The sequence below is a fragment of the Pseudorasbora parva genome, chromosome 2, assembly GCF_024679245.1.
Source record: "Pseudorasbora parva isolate DD20220531a chromosome 2, ASM2467924v1, whole genome shotgun sequence".
Classification (NCBI taxonomy): domain Eukaryota; kingdom Metazoa; phylum Chordata; class Actinopteri; order Cypriniformes; family Gobionidae; genus Pseudorasbora; species Pseudorasbora parva.
The window spans coordinates 24485258-24509887 of record NC_090173.1 but is presented as its reverse complement, the minus strand read 5'-3'; the positions used below and the strand labels follow the sequence as shown (position 1 = coordinate 24509887).

The window sequence follows — 24630 nt, the reverse complement described above, 5'->3', positions numbered from 1 at the left end:
CTATTTTTATTTATCTGACAAAAATGCAAAGAAAAGATTTCTAATGTTTTCACTGACCATCTTTTAATTTGTAAATATATCGAAATTAGATTTTGATGTCTGCAACTCTCCAAAAAGTTGGAAAAGGGGCTCATTTACCATGGTGAATGTCTCATCACCTTTTCTTTTAATTACACTTTTTAAATTGTGAATTGATTGTGAATTGTGAACGATTTATTTTGTAGGCTACCTGTTGCTGATGAAAGTCTGGGTGGTCCTCTTTGTCTTTGAACTGAGAACTCAATGTCTATTAAATCTGCACCCGTTGTACAGCGGCAGATTGTGTTAAGTGACAACTGTTTTCCAAAGTACTTCCGATCCCATGTGGCTATATTTAAGACAGAAGCACGAGTTTCTCATGCAATGCCATGATTGCCATCTGATGGCTCGAAGGTCACACACATTCAACAGCGGTTTCCTGCCTTGCCCTACATGGAGTTTTCTCGATTAACTGAATCTTGTCACAATGTATGCTAGATACTGAAATACCAGTTTTTTTTTTTTGTAATCTTGCATTGAGAAATTTGTTTTTGGAGTTGTTGGACACTTCTCATGAAATTTGGTAGGTCATAATTAATCTTGACTTTACTTGCAAAAACCGAATCTTTAGTTGATGCTCCATTTATACCCAAACAGAATACCCTCGTCTATTACCAACTTATTGTGGACTCTTAGAACTGTTTGACTTGGATATTATTAAAAATTAAAATGTCATAAGTTTTTTAGAAATGGGGCTGTAGTAGGCTATATGTCAGACAGATGCGTGAAAATGTGGTTATTAAAATATATATATGAAAATAAATAACTATTTTATCGGTTGCTCTTTTTTAAGCATATACACATTGTGCCAACCAGTTTGTTTTTGTTCTGCAAAACATGGATAAAAAAAAGTCTACTAATGTTACAGATGAGGTAAGTAGTTCTGTATAAAATCACATGCCCATTAGATGATTCGGCTACTAAAAATCAATCAGCAGGTTTTATTACACTGAGTAGAGATTAAAAGGGCCACCAGGGGGCGCCATTTGCCATATTATTCAGACATTCACAGGTCCCGCTCTAACATTAGCACCTTACGAGATGAGAAGAGGTTCAGCCTGCTGATCCAGTGATCAAACATACATCTAGATTCCGTTTTAGCAGTAGTCGTTAATACAAGCCCACTAAACCTCAGGAGTTTTACTTACTAGAAATCTAGAATTGGTCATGTTAGCTGATGTAGGCTACGATAGGGTTACATTTAAATGAGTTAAATACATTATTATTATTTCTCGGAGTTATTCTAAGTCTCGTTTACAAAATTACCAATAAAACAGTAAGCTAAATGTATAGCAAAGCTGTAAATGCCTTAACTAAATGCGATCAAAGACAAATTTCAGTCTGATTCGAGTCCAGTCAGTGTTCTCCGATTAGCTGCATAAGAGCAGGCCGCTAACTCTTTTTCGAGCCTCGGCTATTTTCTGAGATAGACGCGATATCTCAATAAATATTTTTTTACAGCACATATCTTTTAACATATCATTTAGGCCTAAATAACTAGAGAACTGAATTCTATAATTATGAAACCAAGAGTCAATGGCCTGGTACTCGAAGAAAAACACAGTCAGACAATTGTCTCTTTCTCTTACACACCAAATCAGGTGACACAACCTTTGTTTCAGTATAAAAGGAGGTCAAACACAGCACCAGCACAGCAGGAGAGAGCAAGAGTATATTTCAGCTGAGAGAACAAAAATTACAGAACAGTCTTCAGGCAACTAGATAAACAGAAGCCCACTCAGAAAAAACATTTAGATGTGTATTCATATGTACATTCAGACATGGCCAAATAAATACATAAATAAGAATAAATTAACAATAAGCATAAATTACATAAAACACAGTCAGAATCATTGCTAGCTTGAAAATATTTTAACCAGTTCACAAACCAGTATAACTTTGCTATAGTTGAGAATACTGGCCATATTCATACCCACCACTGGGCTATCCCTTTTAGTTAATGATGTGATGCCTCAGTGTAAAACAATCCAGTAGTCCTTTGTGTAAAGAGCATGTTAAAAGCATAAATTATACGGCTACATTGATGTCTTTGGGCACGCACACACGCGCACAGCACAAGCTGTAAAGCAGAAAAATAAAAATAACATTCTAATGAGTAAAAGAAACATCACTAACCTATAAGATTTAATTTATAGTGGTCCAGAACTAAATCCAAGACTTTTTTCAAGAAGAGCCATCTGTGTCTTGCTTTTAAAAGTGATAAAGGATCTCACAGACTTAGATGTTTGTTTAGCAAACCTCCTTGTGATAATTCAGTGCAAATCTTACTGTTTTCTTACTTCCACCCCATATAATAATACTGTATAGCATCAAACTGGCAGTCCTTTTTGTGAGTTGAGGCATGTGACAGTGTTGTTACAATGACACTTTTACCATAAAAGTGAAGACACATGTCATCAGTTGACCTCCTAAATATCCAGACAGAAACAAAAGGCAGACAGCTCGAGAAACGGATAAACATTTTCTCAGCGTGGAAAAGAACAGTTGTTACACATTTAATGTGCATATTACAATCAGTGGTAGTATAGACTTCATATTGTGGCGTGGATCTACTAAGAGGTTAGCGAGGGCCGTTCTGCTGGCAGTCTAAACCCCTCACATAAAACTGTAGGAAAAGTACAAACAAACTGGCTCAGGTTCGTCCAAGTGCCATGCCAACTTCAGCCTGTTTTTTTATTTTTTATTTTTTTAAGTGCAGCGTTTCAATGAGCAGTTCGCTCCTTCCCCCTCCATCTGACATCTGGATCTTAAAAGGATTGGAGTACTGCAGCAGAGATATGCTAATGCATTATCTCACCCCTATCCAAATCCGTTAAATGACCCCTTCTTCTTTATAGCTGCTGATTCACTAACTGGATACAGCCGCTGCCATATTGTTTTCAGCTATGATGAAAACCAGGAAAGGGGAAAACAGAGACCTGGATAACTGGGAATAGGCCATGCATCTGAGGTTTTTTTTAAATCTAACTTTCGGTTTACACTCTTAGTAGTGAACGGCTTTGCTTTAAACTTACCCACCCTTAATAAGGAATATAACTAAATAACAAAATGAACATTCTACAAAAATCTAAAATAAATTCAAAATCTATTTGGAGTTCAACGTAAATAATAAAAATATATGTACAAATTGACAGAGATATTTCTGTTCCCTTTTTTTGTATCCTCTATGCAACTGTAACAAACAAAGAGACGGATACTCAAGAGAGACAGATACTCAAGAGAGGTGCATGGCATGTATCTTTTAATCCTTCCATCTATCACTAATTTTAAATACTGTTCCTGCTTTGTCCACATCGGTCCCTTTTTCTGAAGCTTATGACCATGTTAAATTTACAAATGATGCACTAACCCTGCAAAGCAGATGACATTTCCCCAACCTACTGCTCCGACAGAGGGTGTGCATGTTAGAGAAAAAAATTAGTCTTGTTTTTCAAGAGAAGATGATGGTGAATAGAGAGGGTACACAGATTGATTTTCTATGCCTGTTGACCGACACTGTGGGGTCAAAGAAAGACCCACCCATTGAGCTCTGTAATGCTGTCTTCTGTTTCCTATTTGGCCTAAACCTAACAATCCTGCAGCTACATCTCTATTTCTACCCCTCTCTCAGTGCGAATCAGTCTCTCTTGGGCTGTATCCATTAGCAGAGGGCAGGGAGGTTTTCGGTTCAGAGTCTGTGCTGCTAATGGCCGCTTTGTGCCGTGAGGCTCTGGTGAAGAGGCGAAAGGCACCCCTGCAGATGAGGGAAAACCAGTAAACCTGCGGGGCCATGAGCAAAGCTGCACCTGCGTTATACTGCCAGGGCACGGACAGCGGCACCATGTAGAAGGGGATGGATGCGTACCTGTGATATGAGCAGGAAAAAAACATGCATGGAGTCAGCTTACAGTGAATAAGTGAATTTGAACTGACAAATTAAGTCTACACTGGACAAAACAAAGCAACCGTTGCAAATCCATTTGATATTTGTGTCAGAAGTAGCGTGAGTGCTTGAAGTACGAAAGGCATCAGTTTACTGTCAGGAATTTCTTGTCGCCGCATCCAGTGTAGACAGCATCATTATGATGGATTATAATGGATCTGCTTTTGTTGCATAGTACCACTCATGTCTGGTGTAAACATGGTGTAAGAAATTAGATGTATTTAGTAAATTATAAGTCCCTTTCAAGATAAGTACGATCACTCTGCAGCCATTTTTGCAATGCCTCCGAGCAGCTATTTGAGGCATGAATGACCAACTCCTACAGTGCATTCGGAAAGTATTCACAGTGCCTCACTTTTTCCACATTTTATGTGACAAAATGAAAACCAGGAAAGGGGAAAACATAGACCTGGATAACTGGGAAAAACCTAATTTTCCTCAAACTTCTATAAAGAATACCCCATAATGACAATGTGAAAGAAGTTTCTTTGAAATCTTTGAAAATTTATAAATAAATAAAAAATTCACATGTACATAAGAATTCACAGCCTTTGCTCAATACTTTGTCAAAGCACCTTTGGTACCAATTACAGCCTCAATTCTTTTCAAGTAGGATTCTAAAAGCTTGTCTAAGCACACCTATTTGTGGGCAGTTTCTCACATTCTTCTTTGCAGGACCTCTCAAACTCCATCAAGTTGGATGGGGAGCATCGGTGCACAGCCATTTTCAGATCTCCCCAGAGATCAAGTCTGGGCCACTCAAGGACATTCACAGAGTTGAGTTGTTCCATAGCCATTGCTTTGTTATCTTGGGGTTGTGCACTTAGGGTCGTTGTCCTGTTGGAAGATGAACCTTTGCCCCAGTCTGAGGTCCAGAGCGCTCAAAGATGTCTCAGTACATTGCTGCATTCATCTTTCCCTTGATCATGACTAATCTCCCAGTTCCTGCCAATGAAAAATATCCCCAGAGCATGATGCTGCCCCCACCATGCTTTACTGGAATTCACTATGGATGATATTGGCCATGTGTTGAGGGGTGCCTGGTTTCCTCCAAACATGACACTTGCCATTCAGCTCAAAGAGTTCGATCTTTGTTTTATCAGCCAAGATACTTTTGTTTCAGGTGCCTTCTGGCAAACTCCAGGCAGGCTGTCATGTGCCGTCTGACCACTCTACCATACAGGCCTGATTGGCGGAGTGCTGCAGAAATGGTTGTTCTTCTGGAAGTTTCTTCTCTCTCCACAGGGAAATGCGTGAGTTCAGTCAGGGAGGTGACCAAGAACCCGATGGTCACTCTGTCTAAGGGTGCTTTCACACCTACCTTGTTTGGTCTGGATTTTCGGACTTTTCAGTTTGGCACGAACCAAAATTACAGGTCTGAAACCTCCCTCGGACCATGGTCCGGATCAAACAGATGAAATTTGGTCCGACGAAAAGAGGTAGTCTCAGTCAGAACCAAACTGAACAAAGGTTCGGGTCGTTTCTTGTGTGAAAGCATTTTCTGTATAGTTTGGACTTTCACACCATTTACAGGAAGTTCTGGTGTAAGATTAGTGAAAAAACACAGATTAAACGCATAGCACATGCAGTGATGGAGCGCGCAGCATTTTAAACAGAACCGCTCAGTCAGCTTGCGTGAACAGTGTGCTCTGCTTGACTATTTATTTTCAAGCTTATAATATATATATATAATATATATATCTCATGTCTGTGAGACAGCCTCTCTATGCTGAGTTTCGGTTTATTTATGAGACCGCTCCAGTTCATGTGCAACGCATTGCTCCATCACGGTTTGTCTGCTATATTATTTATTAAATTCAGGCAAATGATGAAACATTTATTAAAATTAAGATACAATTTATACAAAGCTTTCTACAAAACAAAATGCAATGATGTGGTCAAAATCATTTCTGACCTATGTCTTTGACATATATTGCACATCTGTGCACGTTTCATAATCAATATAGCCTACATAACTATAAAACAAATTACATTGTTTGGCTAAAAAGCCTAGCTATCTTCCCCTCCTTTCCTGTCGGCGCCGATAAAATGTTTGCAAAACGAGGACGTTCATTTGGTGAATTTGCCTCGAGTATAGTTGGTGCTGCAGATAGTAATGCCATAACATTAACAGTTTTATCAACGATATGCGTCTGGTCATTCATTCTTGTCAAAATTACCCACTGAATTGACAACACACTGACGTCAGATGCACGTCCGCTAACAAACCAATCAATGTTAAGATGCAGCCCACATAGATGATGACGACAAGACGCAAGTGTGTCATGTTAAGTTCTTTGGTGCGCTTGCATAAGTGCAATGTGAAAGCAAACCAAAACTAACCAAATGTGTACAATATATCAAAATACAAACTTTGGTTTGGACCTTGGTGCAGACTTTCAGATGTGAAAACGCCCTAAGGCCCTTCTCTCCTGATCGCTCAGTTGGGCCGGGCAGCCAGCTCTAGGAACAGTCCTGGTAGTGCCAAACTTCTTCTATTTATGGATAATGGAGACCACTGTGCTCATTTGGGACTTTCAATGCTGTAGACATTTTTCTGTTCCCCAGATCTGTGCCTCGATAAAATGCTTCATACAGACTCCTTGGTTTGTACTCTAACATGCACTGTTATCTGTGGGACCTTATATAGACAGGTGTGTGCCTTTCCAAAGCATGTCCAATCAACTGAATTTACCACAGGTGGTTACCAACCAAGTTGTAAAAACATCTCATGGATTATCAATGAAAATAGGATGGATGCACCTGGGCTCAATTTTGAGTGTCATGGCAAAGGCTGTGAATACTGAACATGCACATGTCATTTATTATTTTATTGTTTATTTATATAATACAACATATGGAAAGTTTCAAACAAACTTCTTTCACAGTGTCATTATGTGGTATTGTTCATAGAATTTTGAGGAAAATAATTAATTTAATCCATTATGGAATAAAGCTCTAACATTAAAAACAAATTGGAAAAAGTGAAGCGATGTGAATACTTTTCGGATGCACCGTAACTTACACTCATTGGTGGGCACGTAATGTTATTGCGGATGATGTCTGCACCGGCTGTCGGCGGGACATCCAGGAAGATGAAAGCGGGAGATAGTCAGTTCAGCCCCATTCACCAGTAAAAGTTTATAAAACTATCCTGTGTAAAATGATCACTACAGAGGCGGTTGTTGTTGGTGATCCTCAGCTCTCCATCAAAGTGGCTCTTCATAAAATGAATCCACTTTTCTTAATATGATCGTTTTTCGGAAATTTAGATAAGGACACCAATCTGTTTTGTAAGTGACTACATCCAGGTAGTATGCATTTCCGCGACGAAGGCATAGCTACCTAGCAAACTGTAGGCTACACAATTTAGTCCTACACAGTTCACAGTCTTTGCAATGTGTTTTAGCAATACATTTCTAACATTTAAAATGTGTTTAGAATTTTTTTATAGAATTGCCTTTACAGGGACTTTAAATGGAAAATACCGAAATCTAAAATAAAAAAATAAAAAACGGCTGGTGGAGTAAAATATGTGAATTAAGTAAGGATGCCCCTGTTTTTTTCCACTAGACTAATAGTTGTTCATTTAAACCATTAGTCAACTAAGTAAAAAATTACAATTAATTTAAGTACATAATATATATACACTGGAGAGAATTCTAAACTATAGCCTAATTAGCATTTAAGTAATATAATATAAATACATTTTAATTTTAATTGTGTCATATCTGTAAGGTAAGTACAGCCTATGCGCTGAGTTTCGGTTCATATAAGACGTGCTCCAGTTCACGCACAATGTGAGTGATCACTCCGTTGCCTCCATTTATCGTCTGCTATATAGTTGTAATTGGTTGATGTAAAATTTATTAAAATTAAGATACAATTTATACCAAATTAAATTCACTTTAAAGAAAGGCGTTCAACAGAACGTAATAAAACAAACTTAATGAATGAAGTGGCCAAAATAATTTCTGACCCACTCCAGGTCTTCTGACATTGCACATCTTATGACGTATCATATCTTACTTATGCTGTTTACTTTCCATAATCAATATAAATAAAACAGTTCATAATACTTAAACATAAATATGAAACTAAATAAATACCTTTTTTAATGGCTACAATAAGTATAGTAGCCTACAGTACAGAGCAATTGCAGATCTGATCTTTGGTCTACATGTATACATTACTCCTAGGGATCTCACAAGTACCAGTACTTCTGTACCAAGTCGGTAATAATTTTAAAAAATTGACGATACCATCATTTCTGTTGTAGGCCACCGGTACAGATTTCCGTGTAAGTTATATTCGGTGCCTGCAGCTGCGTTCAGTCGCTTCCATGTTTATCTAAGCCGAATATATACTAGTGTACGTGAATATTAAACTGCAAAATATTATTTAAATATTGCTCTTGCATGTTCTGCATCTCTTTGTGAATGAAGGGGCTGATGCACAGTTGCGCGCAAACGCTCGGTGTCTTTTTAGCCTCTGCCGTGTGACTATATGAGGACACTAACGCATAAACCGTCACTTCACTTCACTAATTTACCATTTAATTTGAGAAAACGGTCATATGAACACAGACACTCAAAAGGTCTGCACAGCAACCCATGAAAATAAAAGTTTGGGTTAATGTGAAGATATTGACAGAAATATATTAGGCTAATGTTGTACAGTAGATTTAGCTTTGTCTCCATGTAATAATAATAATATGTCTCCACTAATAATACTAATTATGTCTAGATGGTTCTTTTCACTTGATCTTTTTTAAAACAATGTTTACTTTTAAACAGCATACAGCCTTTAAATATTTATGTATTATTTACTTGAGTTATATCCTTACAATTATATTTATTATTAAATTACTTCTACTAGTAATATCAATTTGAGATGTTGCTACCATGAATGATAAGTTAGAGATGTGACCTTTCTTTACTATAAATAATTATACAAACAGTCACAAAACTGTTCTCTGTAGTAAATAAGCATTTTTCAAGCTTATGAATGTTTGATAGCTTTATATGCAATTATTGTACATTGTTCCGATATATGACAATTAATAAACTGTTAATAATAAATCAAAGATTAATAAACTGTTAATAAACTTAATGCATGATCATATGACATTTTGACTTTTAATTTACATTTACAGAATTTTAACTACAGAATGATTTTGTGATATTTTGTGGTCCTAATCCTAGGTTGAGAATGAGTGAGAAACATCAGAGGGACTGTGAATCAGTGGAGAAAGAGAGGATAAAGAGAAGGGACAGAGAAATAGAAGACCTAGTAAAAGACTGAATGATTGAGAGTGTTAAATAGTGATCATACCTGCCGTAGGCGTAGTAGAGGTAGGGGAAGAGAAGAACTCTGCAGATGAAGAAAGTGACCAGCATAAGAGCTCCATTGACTTTATGTAGGAGAGTGTGCTGTAGCTTGTACTGAGGCAAAGAAACAAAGGAGAGCAGGAAGTAGAGAAAGAGAGAGCGATTAAAAGATGGAAAAATATTAATAGGCAGAGCAATGAACCCTAATAACCATGATTCAATATTCCCCACTAACACCATTAACACTCAAGGAGTGAAGGAGACATGTAAAAGAGAGCTGGTATAGTAAACAAGTCTGTGAAAGATCATTCAATCAAATGTCTTAAGATTAGTGAGTCTGGTAGAAATTACCCATACACTGTAAGGAAAAGAAAGAAAAATGTGAAAATCTGCTTGTCTGTGTCATTTAAAGAAAGATACGTTGACATGACAAAAGAAAGTATTAAAAATATGAAAAGATTTCACCACGAAAGAGCTATTGTGTTTAGTACCTGGATGAGTATTTTTCCCAGACAGACAGACGGGGTGCTGAGTTCTGCCAGGAACATCACACCCTGGAAGTAATCCCCTTTGCCCTGTCTCCAGAACTAGAAAGAGAGGAAAAGGAAAGAGGAAAAGGAAAAAAAAAGGAAAAGGAAAGGGAAGGATGGGGAAGAGGAAAAGACGGGAGGAAAGGAAAGGATGGGAATGGAAAGAAAAAAAATGAAGGTAATGGAAAATGGAAGTGGATGAGGAGTGGGAGGAATGGAGAAAATTACAGGAAATATTGTTTTTTAATTAAAAGGAAGGGGAGGAAAAAAAAAAAAGAGAATAGCAAATAAAGGAAAGTGGGATGTGGAAAGAGTAACAGAAAGAAATGGAAATGAAAAGATAAAGAAGGAAAGGAGAAAGGGAAGGGAAAAGGAAGAGAAATATAAAGAAAAAGGAGTGAAAGGGAAGGGGAAATAATAGAAAAGGGAATGGTATGTGGATACAGAAATGAAAGGGATGAAAAAGAGAAGGGGAAGAAAAGAACAGAACAGAACAGAAAGAAAAAGGAAGAGAAAGTCAGACTTGTGTAGAAAGGCTTAATGTGGTTTTATCAGAGGAAAGTGCTGCAGAGGTTCTCATTCTCTTATCAGTCCATAACACTTATTGCCCTTTAAGTGCAGCTAATTCCAGAGGGCTGGCTGCTGTACCGCTGCCGACAGCAACAATCTCCATGGATACAGATGGAGAGTGATGGAGAGCATAATCACATGGTGAAGGTACACAGGCCCATTCAGGACAAGTTAGACTCAGCCACACTTCAAGACACCCACACCTAGGGGTGTAATGGTACAATTTTGGTTAATAAAAATAAATAAAAAGCTATTTTATATTTCATTTTCTCTCCCCTGCTGTACTGAACCATGACTTCAAAACCGAGGAGCGTACCGTACCGTCAGTTTTGTGTACCGTTAAACCCCTACACGCATAGCATGACCCATCAAATCCCTCTTTTGCAACACTCCAAACCCTAAAAACATGCTCTGAAGGGCATTATCATACACCAAAACAAGATGTACTTTATATGTGTGTTTATGAAAAAGACATATGTTAATGACTGTCACACAACCCTCATTCCACTCACCACTGAGACAGGGAAACAGACAGTGACCATGACGACATGGTGCAAGACCATAAGGAACTCTCTGCGCAGATAGCCGATGATGGCTGACCTCATCGGTTTGGTCTCGCTATCCTCCTCGTGATCTTTGACCTGAAGTTTGTACCAGTAGCACAAGAACATGGCATAAATGTCATAGATGAAGTAGGGGACCGCAAAGAGGATATAGCTGCTGGTAAGCCAATGCCTGGACAGAGGGAGAAGAGAGAGATATGGGATGAAAGATCAAGAGAAATTGAGAAAATTATTATTTCCCAGTCATCCTTTATATTTGATAAGGATTAAAAAAAAACAGACAGACAGGTGTGCTGGGCTTGAAAATAAATGTATAAATAAATAAATAAAAACTTTGAGATTCTTATGAATCTCTTCTTTTGTATTGCATTTAAGAAAAAAAACCTTCATACAGGTTTACAACAACAACATGGGAGTAAGTAAATTATGACTTTCATTTTGGGGTGAAGTATTTCCTTAAAATATGGCTAGCAAATCAAACACCAGTCAGATTGAAGAGGCAGTAAAACTATTTAGTGTTTTCCCAAGATAAATGTGGCCACAAGAGTAAACTATTGTGTTATGTCAAATTTGGATAAATACATGTCTAATTATGTTCTTTTGAACTTTTTATTCATCAAAGTATTCTCAAAAAAATAAAAATGAATGAAGCAGCACAAATGTCTTCAACATTACTAACAAGTGCTTCTTGAACACCAAATCAGCATATTTGAATGATTTCTGAAGGATCAATTGACACAGAAGACTGGAGAAATTATGCTGAAAGATGCGCTCAATGACTGCCTGTCTGAATGGTGTCCGCAAAATAATAAAGGGTTCATAGACAATTGAAAACGTCACACAAGTCAGATAAATTTCAACACAGAGACTCTTCGCATCATATAGAGACATGTGAATCTGTCTAGTAAACACAAACATTTCCCAAACCTATTTAAGGGTAAATTCTGTCAGGAAATTATGTTAAAAAAAACAAACAAAGATTTGCTTAACGGCCGTTTCACACCGCAAGTGTGAGCGGCGCGTATTTTTTTTTCCGGCGCCCATGTTAATCAATGAGTGCATTCACACCGGGAGCAGGAGCGTCGCGTGAGCAGTGAAGTGGGGGTTTCGGCGGCGAGCCTATTTTTGCTGCGCTGCCGACGCTCCTGACGCTCAATTAAAGTGAAAGCACACTTTTAAAGGACAAAATAAATATTATTTCACACAAAAAGTGCTTAAAATGCACACAAGAAGCACGTGTAGTGTATTTGAACAATAACTGGAGTATGTCAGAAAAGAAAACGAAGAATAAAAAAAATCTGTTGAAGATTTACCAATTTAAACTTGTTCTGATTATTCAGTTTGGGTGAAAGTAGGCCTATGGTTATGATTATAAAAAAATAAAGTAAACTAGCCAGAAAATATAATAAACTTTCGTTTAGTTTAGTATTTAATACTCAGACAGGTATAGGCTCTCTGTCTGCAGCTGCAGTCACGGTGTAAAGTGAAAGCACACTTTTGGACAAAATAAATATAATATCACAAAAAAAGTGCTCAAAATGCACACAAGAAGCACATGTGGTGTGTTTTAACAATAACTGGAGTATGTCATTAAAGAAAACGAAGAATAAAAATCATCTGTAGAAGATTTAACCCTTAAAACTTGTTTTAATTATTCCGTTTGAGCAAAAGTATTATAAAAAGTAAAGTAAACTAGCCAGAAAATATAATAAAATTACTTTTAGTTTAGTATTTAATACTCAGACAGCTATAGGCTCTATCATTGTGGGAGCCGCTGCTGTGACGCTTCCAGTGTGAATACTCTCGCGCGTCTGTAGCTGCACTCACGGTGTAGTTACGCTGAAGTGCTGCTCACGCTTGCGGTGTGAAACAGGCGTAATATTATATTCCTTTCTACAAAAAACACTTATTGTAAATGATGGTCTAGTATTTCCAGTAAATTTTTGTAGTGCAGATCTGTGCATATTCTGTCAGTGACTGGATGTGCGCAACCATGCAAAAGAACATCCGTTAAAGACGCAATTTGATAGTCATTGCGTATGATAGTATGCTCCAAAGCTGGTCTACTCTACTCTTCTGCTACAGTCACACACAAAAAAAAAAAGTCTGCACACTTATTATGATATCTACGGTAATCTGCAGGCAGCAGAAAAAAGGCTGTGAGGTGTTTTTCATTTAGCGAGCCTTTAGCAATACCCACCTTTCAACCAAATAACACCTTTATTTTCTTCAAGGAAAAAATTTGTTTTGCTACACACCCTAGTCTTTACTTCACAAAGAGCACATACTTTCAAGGCATAGCTTAAGCAGGTAATTTGGGACACAGCATTAGTCTAATTCCCAGACTTCCTGTTCCCTTGATGTTGCATTTACATCACATACCCTGAGTAATTGAGTTTACATGGCTTAAATCATTTATGAAACATGATTGCTTTGACCTATTTGAACTGCCAATCTTTATTCACTTGTGGGCCTTCAAGTTAAGGCAAAAAAAAAAATCTGTTTAAAATGATGAATTCAATTAGATGAGGCAAATCAAATTAGAGCAAACGTTTTTCTATAAACCATCAGCACGAACACATTGGATGGGTTTTAAAGAGAGTGTTAAGAAGCAGCTTTTAATTATGAACTGAAACCGCTGACTAAAGCCATCATAAAAAGTCACCAAGTTATTCCAGAGTATTTTGCAAGTCTGCTCTCTCTCTTGCTCCCTTTCCCCTGGATCGGTGTGCCACAGTGGATTTACAGATAGAAACTAATTAGGTTAAGAGCCTAATTATATTATTCTGACAACGTATGCATTGGAGGAATAGCACATTCTTAGAAACACTCAGAGTTAAGGGAATACTTTCGCACTCCAACACATCTGGGAACAATTCCATAGAAATTAGAGAATGCTCAGCTGTATTCGCAAATGAAGCGCAAATGAAACAAGGCGACAGAGGCACATGGGAAAACAAACAAACACTAAAGTAAAGCAGTGTTATGTGTAGAATAATGAATCTGTCTGCTAATAAAATCAACTGGAACTACCAAAAAAAGAAGAAAAAAAATATTTTATGCATCTAGCCGTAATGCACATCTTCAGCTGATACTCACTGGTCCTCGATGATGTCTTTACAAGAACAGGCAATGATGTACCCGGCAGAGGACGCCATAATGGCTTGAACAGAGGACACCAGCCTGAGAAAGAGAGGGGAAAAAAACACATGCATAAAAAGAGCCAAAACAGAGAGCAAACCAGACTGCAAACACCCTTAGATAAGAGATATTTGAAACCATTAATAGCAGATTTTGATGACACCAGTTAAAGGAAGGTTCATTTAAGCAGGATATTACACAGTGACTTTCCTAGCCGAGCAGAAAAGCTCATCAATGCATCAGACTGTGCACTGTAACCAAACATAATCTTACATGCAGATGCATAATCTTTACTCAGCAGGTCTTAATCAGATACATTTCTTGCAAAACTGCCTACAAAACAGGATACTAATCTCTGCCTTACCAATATTTGGTCCAAATAAAAGTATCTACCCCATCACCAAATACTGTTTTCAAATATTTTGTGACATTTTACAAATATAATTTTTCATCTCAGCAAGTGTACATTTTATTGATGTGGTTTTACACACACACACACACACACACACACACACACACACACACACACACACACACACACACACACACACACACACACACACACACACACACACACACACACACACACACACACACACACACACACACACACACACACACACACACACACACACACACCTTGCAAGTACTGGGATGGACTGCCTTTTGCCTTTGTAACTGAATTAATTATTTGTGCCATTAATTCTCTGGGCATAGATTCAAAACACTGCTGGAAACATTCCTCAGACAATTTGTTCCAGATTGACATTACATCAGCGTGACGCAGCTGCTGCAGATTTCGTCGGCTGCACATCCACGCTGCGACTCTCCTGTCCCACCACATCCCAAAGGTGTTCTGAATTGACATCTGGGGATGGATTCACGAAGCATTCTTAAAGTGTTAGTTCACCCAAAAATGAAATTGATGTCATTAACTCCTCACCCTAATGTCGTTCCACACCCATAAGACCTCTGTTCATCTTCAGAACACAGTTTAAGATATTTTATATTTAGTCCGAGAGCATATGCAAGTTTATGCCCACTTTACTGTCCATGTCCAGAAAGGGAATAAAAACATCATCAAAGTAGTCCATATGGGACATCAGTTGGTTCATTAGAATCTCTTGAAAGCATCGGAAATACAGTATTGTTCAAAATAATAGCAGTACAATGTGACTAACCAGAATAATCAAGGTTTTTCGTATATTTTTTTATTGCTACGTGGCAAACAAGTTACCAGTAGGTTCAGTAGATTGTCAGAAAACAAACAAGACCCAGCATTCATGATATGCACGCTCTTAAGGCTGTGCAATTGGGCAATTAGTTGAATTAGTTGAAAGGGGTGTGTTCAAAAAAATAGCAGTGTGGCATTCAATCACTGAGGTCATCAATTTTGTGAAGAAACAGGTGTGAATCAGGTGGCCCCTATTTAAGGATGAAGCCAACACTTGTTGAACATGCATTTGAAAGCTGAGGAAAATGGGTCGTTCAAGACATTGTTCAGAAGAACAGCGTACTTTGATTAAAAAGTTGATTAGAGAGGGGAAAACCTATAAAGAGGTGCAAAAAATGATAGGCTGTTCAGCTAAAATGATCTCCAATGCCTTAAAATGGAGAGCAAAACCAGAGAGACGTGGAAGAAAACGGAAGACAACCATCAAAATGGATAGAAGAATAACCAGAATGGCAAAGGCTCAGCCAATGATCACCTCCAGGATGATCAAAGACAGTCTGGAGTTACCTGTAAGTACTGTGACAGTTAGAAGACGTCTGTGTGAAGCTAATCTATTTTCAAGAATCCCCCGCAAAGTCCCTCTGTTAAAAAAAAGGCATGTGCAGAAGAGGTTACAATTTGCCAAAGAACACATCAACTGGCCTAAAGAGAAATGGAGGAACATTTTGTGGACTGATGAGAGTAAAATTGTTCTTTTTGGGTCCAAGGGCCACAGGCAGTTTGTGAGACGACCCCCAAACTCTGAATTCAAGCCACAGTACACAGTGAAGACAGTGAAGCATGGAGGTGCAAGCATCATGATATGGGCATGTTTCTCCTACTATGGTGTTGGGCCTATTTATCGCATACCAGGGATCATGGAACAGTTTGCATATGTTAAAATAATTGAAGAGGTCATGTTGCCCTATGCTGAAGAGGACATGCCCTTGAAATGGTTGTTCCAACAAGACAATGACCCAAAACACGCTAGTAAACGGGCAAAGTCTTGGTTCCAAACCAACAAAATTAATGTTATGGAGTGGCCAGCCCAATCTCCAGACCTTAATCCAATTGAGAACTTGTGGGGTGATATCAAAAATGCTGTTTTCTGAATCAAAACCAAGAAATGTGAATGAATTGTGGAATGTTGTTAAAGAATCATGGAGTGGAATAACAGCTGAGAGGTGCCACAAGTTGGTTGACTCCATGCCACACAGATGTCAAGCAGTTTTAAAAAACTGTGGTCATACAACTAAATATTAGTTTAGTGATTCACAGGATTGCTAAATCCCAGAAAAAAAAAAATGTTTGTACAAAATAGTTTTGAGTTTGTACAGTCAAAGGTAGACACTGCTATTTTTTGAACACACCCCTTTCAACTAATTGCCCAGTTGCACAGCCTTAAGAGCGTGCATATCATGAATGCTGGGTCTTGTTTGTTTTCTGACAATCTACTGAACCTACTGGTAACTTGTTTGCCACGTAGCAATAAAAAATATACTAAAAACCTTGATTATTCTGGTTAGTCACATTGTACTGCTATTATTTTGAACAAGACTGTACATTTTGGTCCAAAAATAACAAAAACTATGACTTTATTCAGCCTCAGTCTTCTATTTCTTGTTTGTGTTCAATCTTCAAATAAAGATTCAAACGGCCATGAATCAGTGAATCGATCAATGATTCGGATCACATGCCAAACTGCTGAAATCACGTGACACTGGCGATCCGAAAAATATACTAAATATAAAATATCTTAAACTGTGTTCTGAAGATGATCTTACGGGTGTGAAACGACATTAGGGTGAGTCGTTAATGACATCAATTTCATTTTTGGGTGAACTAACCCTTTAAGAATTAAATTCTTCTTAACTGCCAATTTCTTCTATTTTTTTTGTATTGCATATATGATGCGCTCACTCGAGTTAGAACTGGCGAGGCAGTACAATACACAAAGATCTATTAAAAGAATGATTTTAAATGCACGGCACATCAAATATACGACTCTGTGTTATTAACTACCGGCCAGACAGTCACAACGAAAATATTTTGCACATTTATGATCTACGGTAATCTGCAGGCAGCAGAAGAAGAGGCTGTGAGGTGTTTTTCATTCAGCGAGCCTTCAGCTATACCTGCCTTTCAACCAAATAACACCTTTATTTTCTTCTCAAGTAAAAAAAAAAAAGTAATGTTCTTAAGAAAATACTCGAGAACTTAAGAATTTTTCAAGAAATGCACTTATGAACTTCTTAAGAAGATTTTCATAAATCCGGCACCTGATTGGTTGATTTTACTCCATTGCATACCTTTCTATCAAAATGATCTGACATTATCAAGATGAATTTGTTCGTACACAGTTTAACGCTGAGTTCATATCTTTTCATATATCTTATTACCATTTTCTATACTGTAGTGAATACACTGATGTTATTCACTGATGCAGATATGTATCTTTTATTATATAATATATATCCAATTTATAATTTTTTTCAACTGAATCTTAATAATCACACACATGAATACAATTATGAAGCCACTGACATTTATAAACAGAAAGAGAATATACTCTTTACTTGCATACATTTTATGTGAGGCTAAAAATACACAAGTAAATAAAAGCAGGTAGTTTGAGCCTGACAGGACTGCTCAACACATCTCACTTTCTCTTCCCTTTATTTACCTGGATGAGACAATGACAGCATCTTTCTCACTCCATCTGAGCCCAGGGCCATGTTTCAGGATTCGCTTAGACAGCAGGAAAAGGCCAGGGAAGAATATGGAGCCAGCTGCAAGGATGCTCAGCATAATCTCGGGAAATGTTGCTCAACGTCACTGTGTGTCTTAAGGGAATAAATATCACACATTTTAGGGTTTCGTTTTTAAAATACCCATATATTTATTTATACAATAAAATGTATACAAGAACAACCTTGCCCCTCCCAAATTTCTTTATTTTATTTTGTTTTGACGTCGGTTTAGTGACAGACATTTTGCTTCATTTCAAAGATTAGCATTTGGGTTCAAATTTAGCATTATAACTTGATTCTCACCTAAATATGTTCACTGAAAGACAGAAGAGAGAAGGGCAAAGTAAAGACAGAAGGATGAAACAAATGGGGAGAGTAAAAAAGGAAAATTAGACCACAAAAACACCATTAAAAGACAAAATCACAAACAAACATAAACCTTCATAAATGCAACTATTGCATTGTAAGGAGCCCTTAATATATATAATATAATTTCATATAAATAATATAATATAATATAATATAATATAATATAATATAATATAATATAATATAATATAATATAATATATGCAGAAACTGGGATGGTGGGGGTGTCCGTACTAAAATAGCCACGGAAAGGATTAGCAAGCAAGAGATTTAGAAAGATTACTGCAGGGAGAGAGAGGGAGTGTGACGAGAGGAGAGCAAGAAGAAAGAAAGAGGGTAGGTGGGAGGAGGGTGGTGTCCGTAATTCAATGGTACAGTGAGGGAAACCTTGTGGGAGGAGGTGAAAGGGAGTGCATTATTCCTGGTATTGCTACATTGAGTGCATGTCTGCAGCAAGTAAATCACAAAAGCTCTTTTTCTTTTTTTTTTCTTTTTTACAGAAATCAATTTATAGCAGCCAAATCAGGAAGCGAGTTAGACATGACAGCGAATGTGCGTTAGTTCATTATTCTGACGAATCTGTTCATGCAAAGCACCAATTCAAGAGAACAAACAGTACGAGCAAATCCCAATATGAAAACACACAACAGCGCAACACATTTAGAGACACTCTAAATCTCCTGCAAGCTATAATATAAAACCCTCCACCATTTCCCACGTCACGCTCTGATTTTCTCCATTCATGTAAACAGAAGCAAAGCAGCACGCGAACAGCTCGCGTATTCACAACACTACCTTCAGAGCTAGCAGAGTAGCGGCATTCATCCTATTGTGTTATTGACAGCAGTCCAGAAGCACACGAGGCAGAGGGAGTCTCGTCGAGACCTCTAGCTAACAGGTTGCACGCGACAGGCCGTGTGTGTGCTTATTGCAGCCAGTAATGAATAGCTTTCCCCCACACATGGTTAATAAAAATAAAAAAAGACTGCTAAAACGGGGATGCGCAGCCAGAGCCCCAGATATGATCAGATATGATTTGATTATTGTACACATTAGTGTTTAACCCGTGCCATCCAACTCTTTTGCTGTTACCCATTCAGACCAATACACTAAAAAAAACCCAGCATGTCTTATTTATACACCAAATAAGCCATATGTTATAAATCAATTACAAGATTGTTTAAAAATAATTTCTGACATTTTATATATAATACAATATACACACACGCACGCACGCACACGCTCGCTTCAAATGAAAATTTCTGAATTCAAATTCCTGAATTCCTGACTCATCACTATCTCATCCAAAATGTTCATGTATTTCTTTCTTCAGTAAAAAAGAACACAAGACGCCATCACCTCGGAAATATCACGTCCATGACATGTCGAAAAACTCCATCTCATGTTCTCCTCCAATATGCCCATCATCATTGTTTTGCCTTTATTTTTGTAAAGGGCATTTGATTTAGTCTTTGCATGTTTGTTTTAACAGTGGGTCGGTACTTCCACTTACACGTTAAAAATTCAGATGTGATGACGACATACGTCGTAAAGAACCACAACACCAAAGTCACACATTTGTGGTTAAAAAGTGTGAATACATTTTATTTTTTTCTTTTAATCAGAACCTATTTCTCGGCTGGGACTGAGAAGCCCTTTAAAACTGCATTGATTTGGAACTTTAACCCGTTGATTGCCATTTAAGACCACTATGTGAACATCTTTGATGAGATGAAGGTGAGTAAATTATCATGAAACTAATCCTTTAAGAACATTTACCAGCCAAATACATTTTAGATAGGCCTAATAGTGAAAATTCACAATCATCTATTTCCAATTTCGATACCAGCGCTAAACCTACTAGCTTAACTAATATAAATTGAATAGCCTAAATTTTAGCCTAAACAAATAAATACAATACAACAAATTTAGAAATAAATTAAACAGTGCTCTTTAGGCAGGTCTAATAGTTTTCAGGTACCAAAATTTAATCAAGTAGGCTAATCAAATAGATAGCATAGTCTTTATATCCTTTTTTAAAGTTTAAAAGCAGCGAGTGATTTTTTTTTTTTTTTCTTCAACCTTTGTTGATTGATTAACATTAAAAATGCAGACAGTAGCGGGATCACATTTTTTTGTTCGCGTTCGCTTAAGATACAACCGACTGTTTACTAGGATACTCACTGACGGGCATTTTTTGCAAAATTTTGAGTGAATGTCAATGTGCAGGAAGCCATGAAAGAGAGCTCAACTTTGAGTGCTGTCTGAAATGCGCCTTTAAGGGCGCGTTTCAGATGTTTAAACTCGAGTAAACATGAGTAACGAATTCACTTACATGTGTTCCACTGCTCGAATATTGACACAGCAAAGGCTGAAACTTCCGTGATGACAAACCTAACACTTTATTTTAGTGTTTTTGTTAAACGTGTAATTACTATAGTAATAACCATAAAATATACATGATTACATGTAACTACTAAACAATAAATCAAAAGTTAATTTAATTGCTGGAATAATATAATACCAAAATATTACTGTTAACACATACAACAGCTTAAACAAAGAAACAAGTCGTATACATTTTTGGAACAAGTATGTCCCCTATGGATGGCTATATTTTTCTGAAGGGCTCAAACCTGCAACCTTTCAATATCCCACACCAAACAGCTTTTTCATATCACCTTAATGACACCAAAATGATATGTGATTACATGAGATTTGTTTAAATGTCTATTGCTGTTATAGGCATAATGGTCAGAGCAAATTATTCATTCCACAACTTTGGTTAGGCATGGTCTGAAAATTATAACTATGGTGAAGATGGCACAAATGTTTTTAGGAAACCATACCAAGCAGTATTACGCATAAAAACACCAGAGAAAAGTAATAGAAATCACAACACACATTGAGTCTTAATAAGTAAAAACATTCATAAATGAGGACAAGAGCAAGAGAGGCAAGCAAAAAATAAAATAAATAAATAAATAAATAAATAAGAATTACTTTAAGGTTGAGCGGCGTCGGTTATAGGGCAGGACAATCCTGTCACAGTCTTGCAGAAATCGGATCACAAGGTCCATGAAGCATCTGTGAGACGTTCGACATGATGTTGTCGATCCTAAGCTCTTGATCCCAGAAAGCTTCACAGTTTTGGTTTAACAGCACCTTCTGGGGAAAATACATGTGTTAACAACAACGAAAAGGACAATAAAAGCGTTTAAGGACGAACCATATTAATGCAAAATTTGTTTCTGAGCTGTGCATGCATCTGAGCTGAGTCTTCATCCAGTGCATCCCTACATACAACAGAGCTGATCCGCCGCGTCCAGCTGGTCTTCACAAAGCTCTTAACTCAAGCTGAGTCAGCAGATCAAAAGCTGCAGTGGTGGGACATGACCACACATAAACATTAGCCTTGCAAATGGCTTAATTTAAATGAAAATGTGGGCTATCCGTGGCAGAGAGCGGATACCCGCGCCAGATGGATGAGAGATAAGCAGGTCTCCAGGCAACCACTTTGGTCCCCGGCTCTGCCTCTCTTACCACCTCACTTGGATTTGACAAAACAAGTGGGCACAGTAGAAGGCAGGGAGGGTGGACTGGCTCATATTTGACTACAAAACATGTGCAAATTCAGAAACAAATCCCGAAGGTTATCTAAATAATGGCGTTATTCTAATTCCCCTGTAGGCAAAGTAGAGAAAGATACACGCTAGCTTCCAGGCTAGCGCTGTGCTAACATGACTCAGAGCCTCGCTGAGTGGATAAATACAGTCGTTGTCGCCGTTGTCTTTTTACGTAACCTTTAACTAATATCACCGGAGAAGTCCAAAAATATTACACGGAAACGAAAAAAGCTGGTTTAACTTACTGTGCATCGCTCTCGATTCCAAAATCACGTCTTTTCGACTGGCCCAGTCCTAAATGTGTTGACAAGAGATTAATTTTACTTTTAAATCTGCACCGCGACTCTTAGAAACTAACAGCTGATTGGCTAAACGAGACGAACGCGACAGATTTTCCCTTCGTTTATTGGTTTAAGGTTTCATTGCCAGTAAATCTGACCAATTGCGAGTAAAAACAAAGTGACCTGATAGTGCTAGACCGCATTAACTATTTATGGTCCGCCGTCTTTTCATTGTTTTATCAGTCCGTACTAGAAATACAGAATTATCATTATTTTGCTGATGCACATACTTATTATTTGTCCAATACACCAGGGCAGAGCGTACATTTGTGTAATTGTTTTTAAATATATATAAAACTAGATTATATGAGTTTGAATCGAATTACTCCATAACCGTATTTTGATCTAATTACATACAAACAGGTGGCGAAACCTATCACTGTGATAAAAAGATAGATACTAGTACATCAAATATTTAATTTCATTAAAACTTTATCCACTTAAGCAAATCCATTACATAGCCTATAACTTTTGTTGAAAGATATAGTTCCTGCATGGGTAGTGTGCTTAAATATCTACTTTTATAACATGTAATATTTCCCGATGGGAAGGTTAGTGCTAAGCTCTCACCAGTAATGCATGCCAAGACGGGTTATGTATTTTTCAGTTTTTTTGTAATAAATAACAATGTGTGAATGGAAAATGTCAATTTATACATAAAGCCCTGGAACCTCAAAATTGTATTTGCCCAAAATACCTAATGTAGCATATAGTACTTTTTATATTTTTTCCTTCAGTTTTACTGGGAAACAAGACAAAGATATTTAGCAGTGTAATCTCTCTTATATCAGTGCAGAAGACTCCTGCAATCTGTATCAGCTAGCCTACTCTTTTTTGTCTAGGCGTATTTGCATATGGAAATTATATGGAGATATGGTGACAACGAGGTATCCAAAGTTCAATTTATGGTTACTTCAGGAACTTGAAAACAGATCAAATAAAACTAGTGCATGTACTTACAATCAAGTGAATGGTTTCATAAGATACCTTGGCCATAAGGATTTAATGTATTGACTTGTGACCAGTTATAGGGTTGTAACAGTAGGCCTATGAGATTTTGATTCATGATAAAAACATGTCTAATCAATTTAATGTAATAATCAATTATAGATATAAACAACTTTTATTTATCATTTATTAAAATGTTTTAATAATATCCTACGAAATGTATTTTTTTTTTAAATGTTTATTTTTATAATTTAATACAAATAAATAACCAAAAATACTGTGCTGCACAAAAGAGATTGACTAAAATCTCTTAATGTTTAAATAAATTGTATTATTATTATGAGAAGTATTTTTGTTGTTGTCATAATTTAAACCAGATTTATTATGACAGGTGTAGTGAAGCCCTTTGAATTTCAGAGTGTATATTTGACAATAGGTTTATTTCTCAAATGAAATAAAATGCTCTTTAAATGTTCTTCAGAGCAGATGTGTTCACGTACTCATATTGTAAAACGGCAGCCACTAAAAACATCATGGGCGTCTTGCGTACTTCAGTAGTCTATGTAGTAGACGAAACAGCAGAGCTCATTCTGACAGACAAGTAGAACAAGCAGATTATATATATTTATAGTCTTTTTTTGTGCTTTAATATTCACAGACCATGTCGCGATTTGATTTATTGTACAGCTCTACTTACAGTTTATCCACCAATTCACACCTGTTTCTTTCATGTATTGAACACCAAAGAAGATATTTTGAAGAATGTTTTTAGCAGACAGTTGATGGCCACTGACTTCCAGAGCACCAAAACATTTTTCTTCCTACTATGGAAGTCAATACGACCCATCAACTGTCTGGTAATTGGTCACCAGCTTTCTCCAAAACATATTTTTTCTTGTATCTTCTTTTATTTGCTTATTTGCGCAGGTTTATTTATTTGACCCCGCAAAACCGTAGGTAAGCCAAGGCGCAAGATATGATAAACATTTTCATACCGTTAAAACCTTAGTTTCCTATATTTAAGTTTGTCATGTGAATCTTTTCTAGAAGGCCCTCTTTAAACAAACAACACCATTAATATGACATTCAGACTTGAAGATTATTTTAGTAGAACTTTAACATCACATAATTTTAAAGTTGCGAAGAAACAAAAGCAGCAATAGCTCTATTAATATGTATTGTGACGTAAAAGGGTTTTTCTTTGGGAACTATGTTAAAAATTAAAAGGT

At 37.1% G+C, this 24630-nt stretch overlaps 1 protein-coding gene across 1 annotated transcript; it reads right to left on the bottom strand.

Moving 5' to 3' along the window:
* Positions 1-1732: 1732 nt before the first annotated feature.
* tlcd3ba (TLC domain containing 3Ba) lies at positions 1733-22500 on the bottom strand. Its single transcript, XM_067412836.1, has 8 exons — positions 22358-22500; positions 21490-21654; positions 18052-18211; positions 14114-14197; positions 10964-11186; positions 9843-9938; positions 9356-9465; positions 1733-3943 (listed from the first exon to the last, which is right to left on the bottom strand). Exons 3-8 carry the CDS (start codon positions 18174-18176, stop codon positions 3706-3708), a joined length of 876 nt encoding a protein of 291 aa, XP_067268937.1. The 5' UTR covers positions 18177-18211; positions 21490-21654; positions 22358-22500; the 3' UTR covers positions 1733-3705.
* Between the last annotated feature and the right edge of the window lie 2130 nt (positions 22501-24630).

Excerpts from the sequence above, each read along its gene's own strand:
- tlcd3ba (XM_067412836.1), bottom strand. The coding sequence starts at position 18,176 with ATGCTGAGCATCCTTGCAGCTGGCTCCATATTCTTCCCTGGCCTTTTC. Across the intron at positions 14,198-18,051 it reads GCTGTCATTGTCTCATCCAG|GCTGGTGTCCTCTGTTCAAG; the intron begins GTAAATAAAGGG and ends TCTCTTTCTCAG. Across the intron at positions 9,939-10,963 it reads TCTGTTTCCCTGTCTCAGTG|TTCTGGAGACAGGGCAAAGG; the intron begins GTGAGTGGAATG and ends CTCTCTTTCTAG.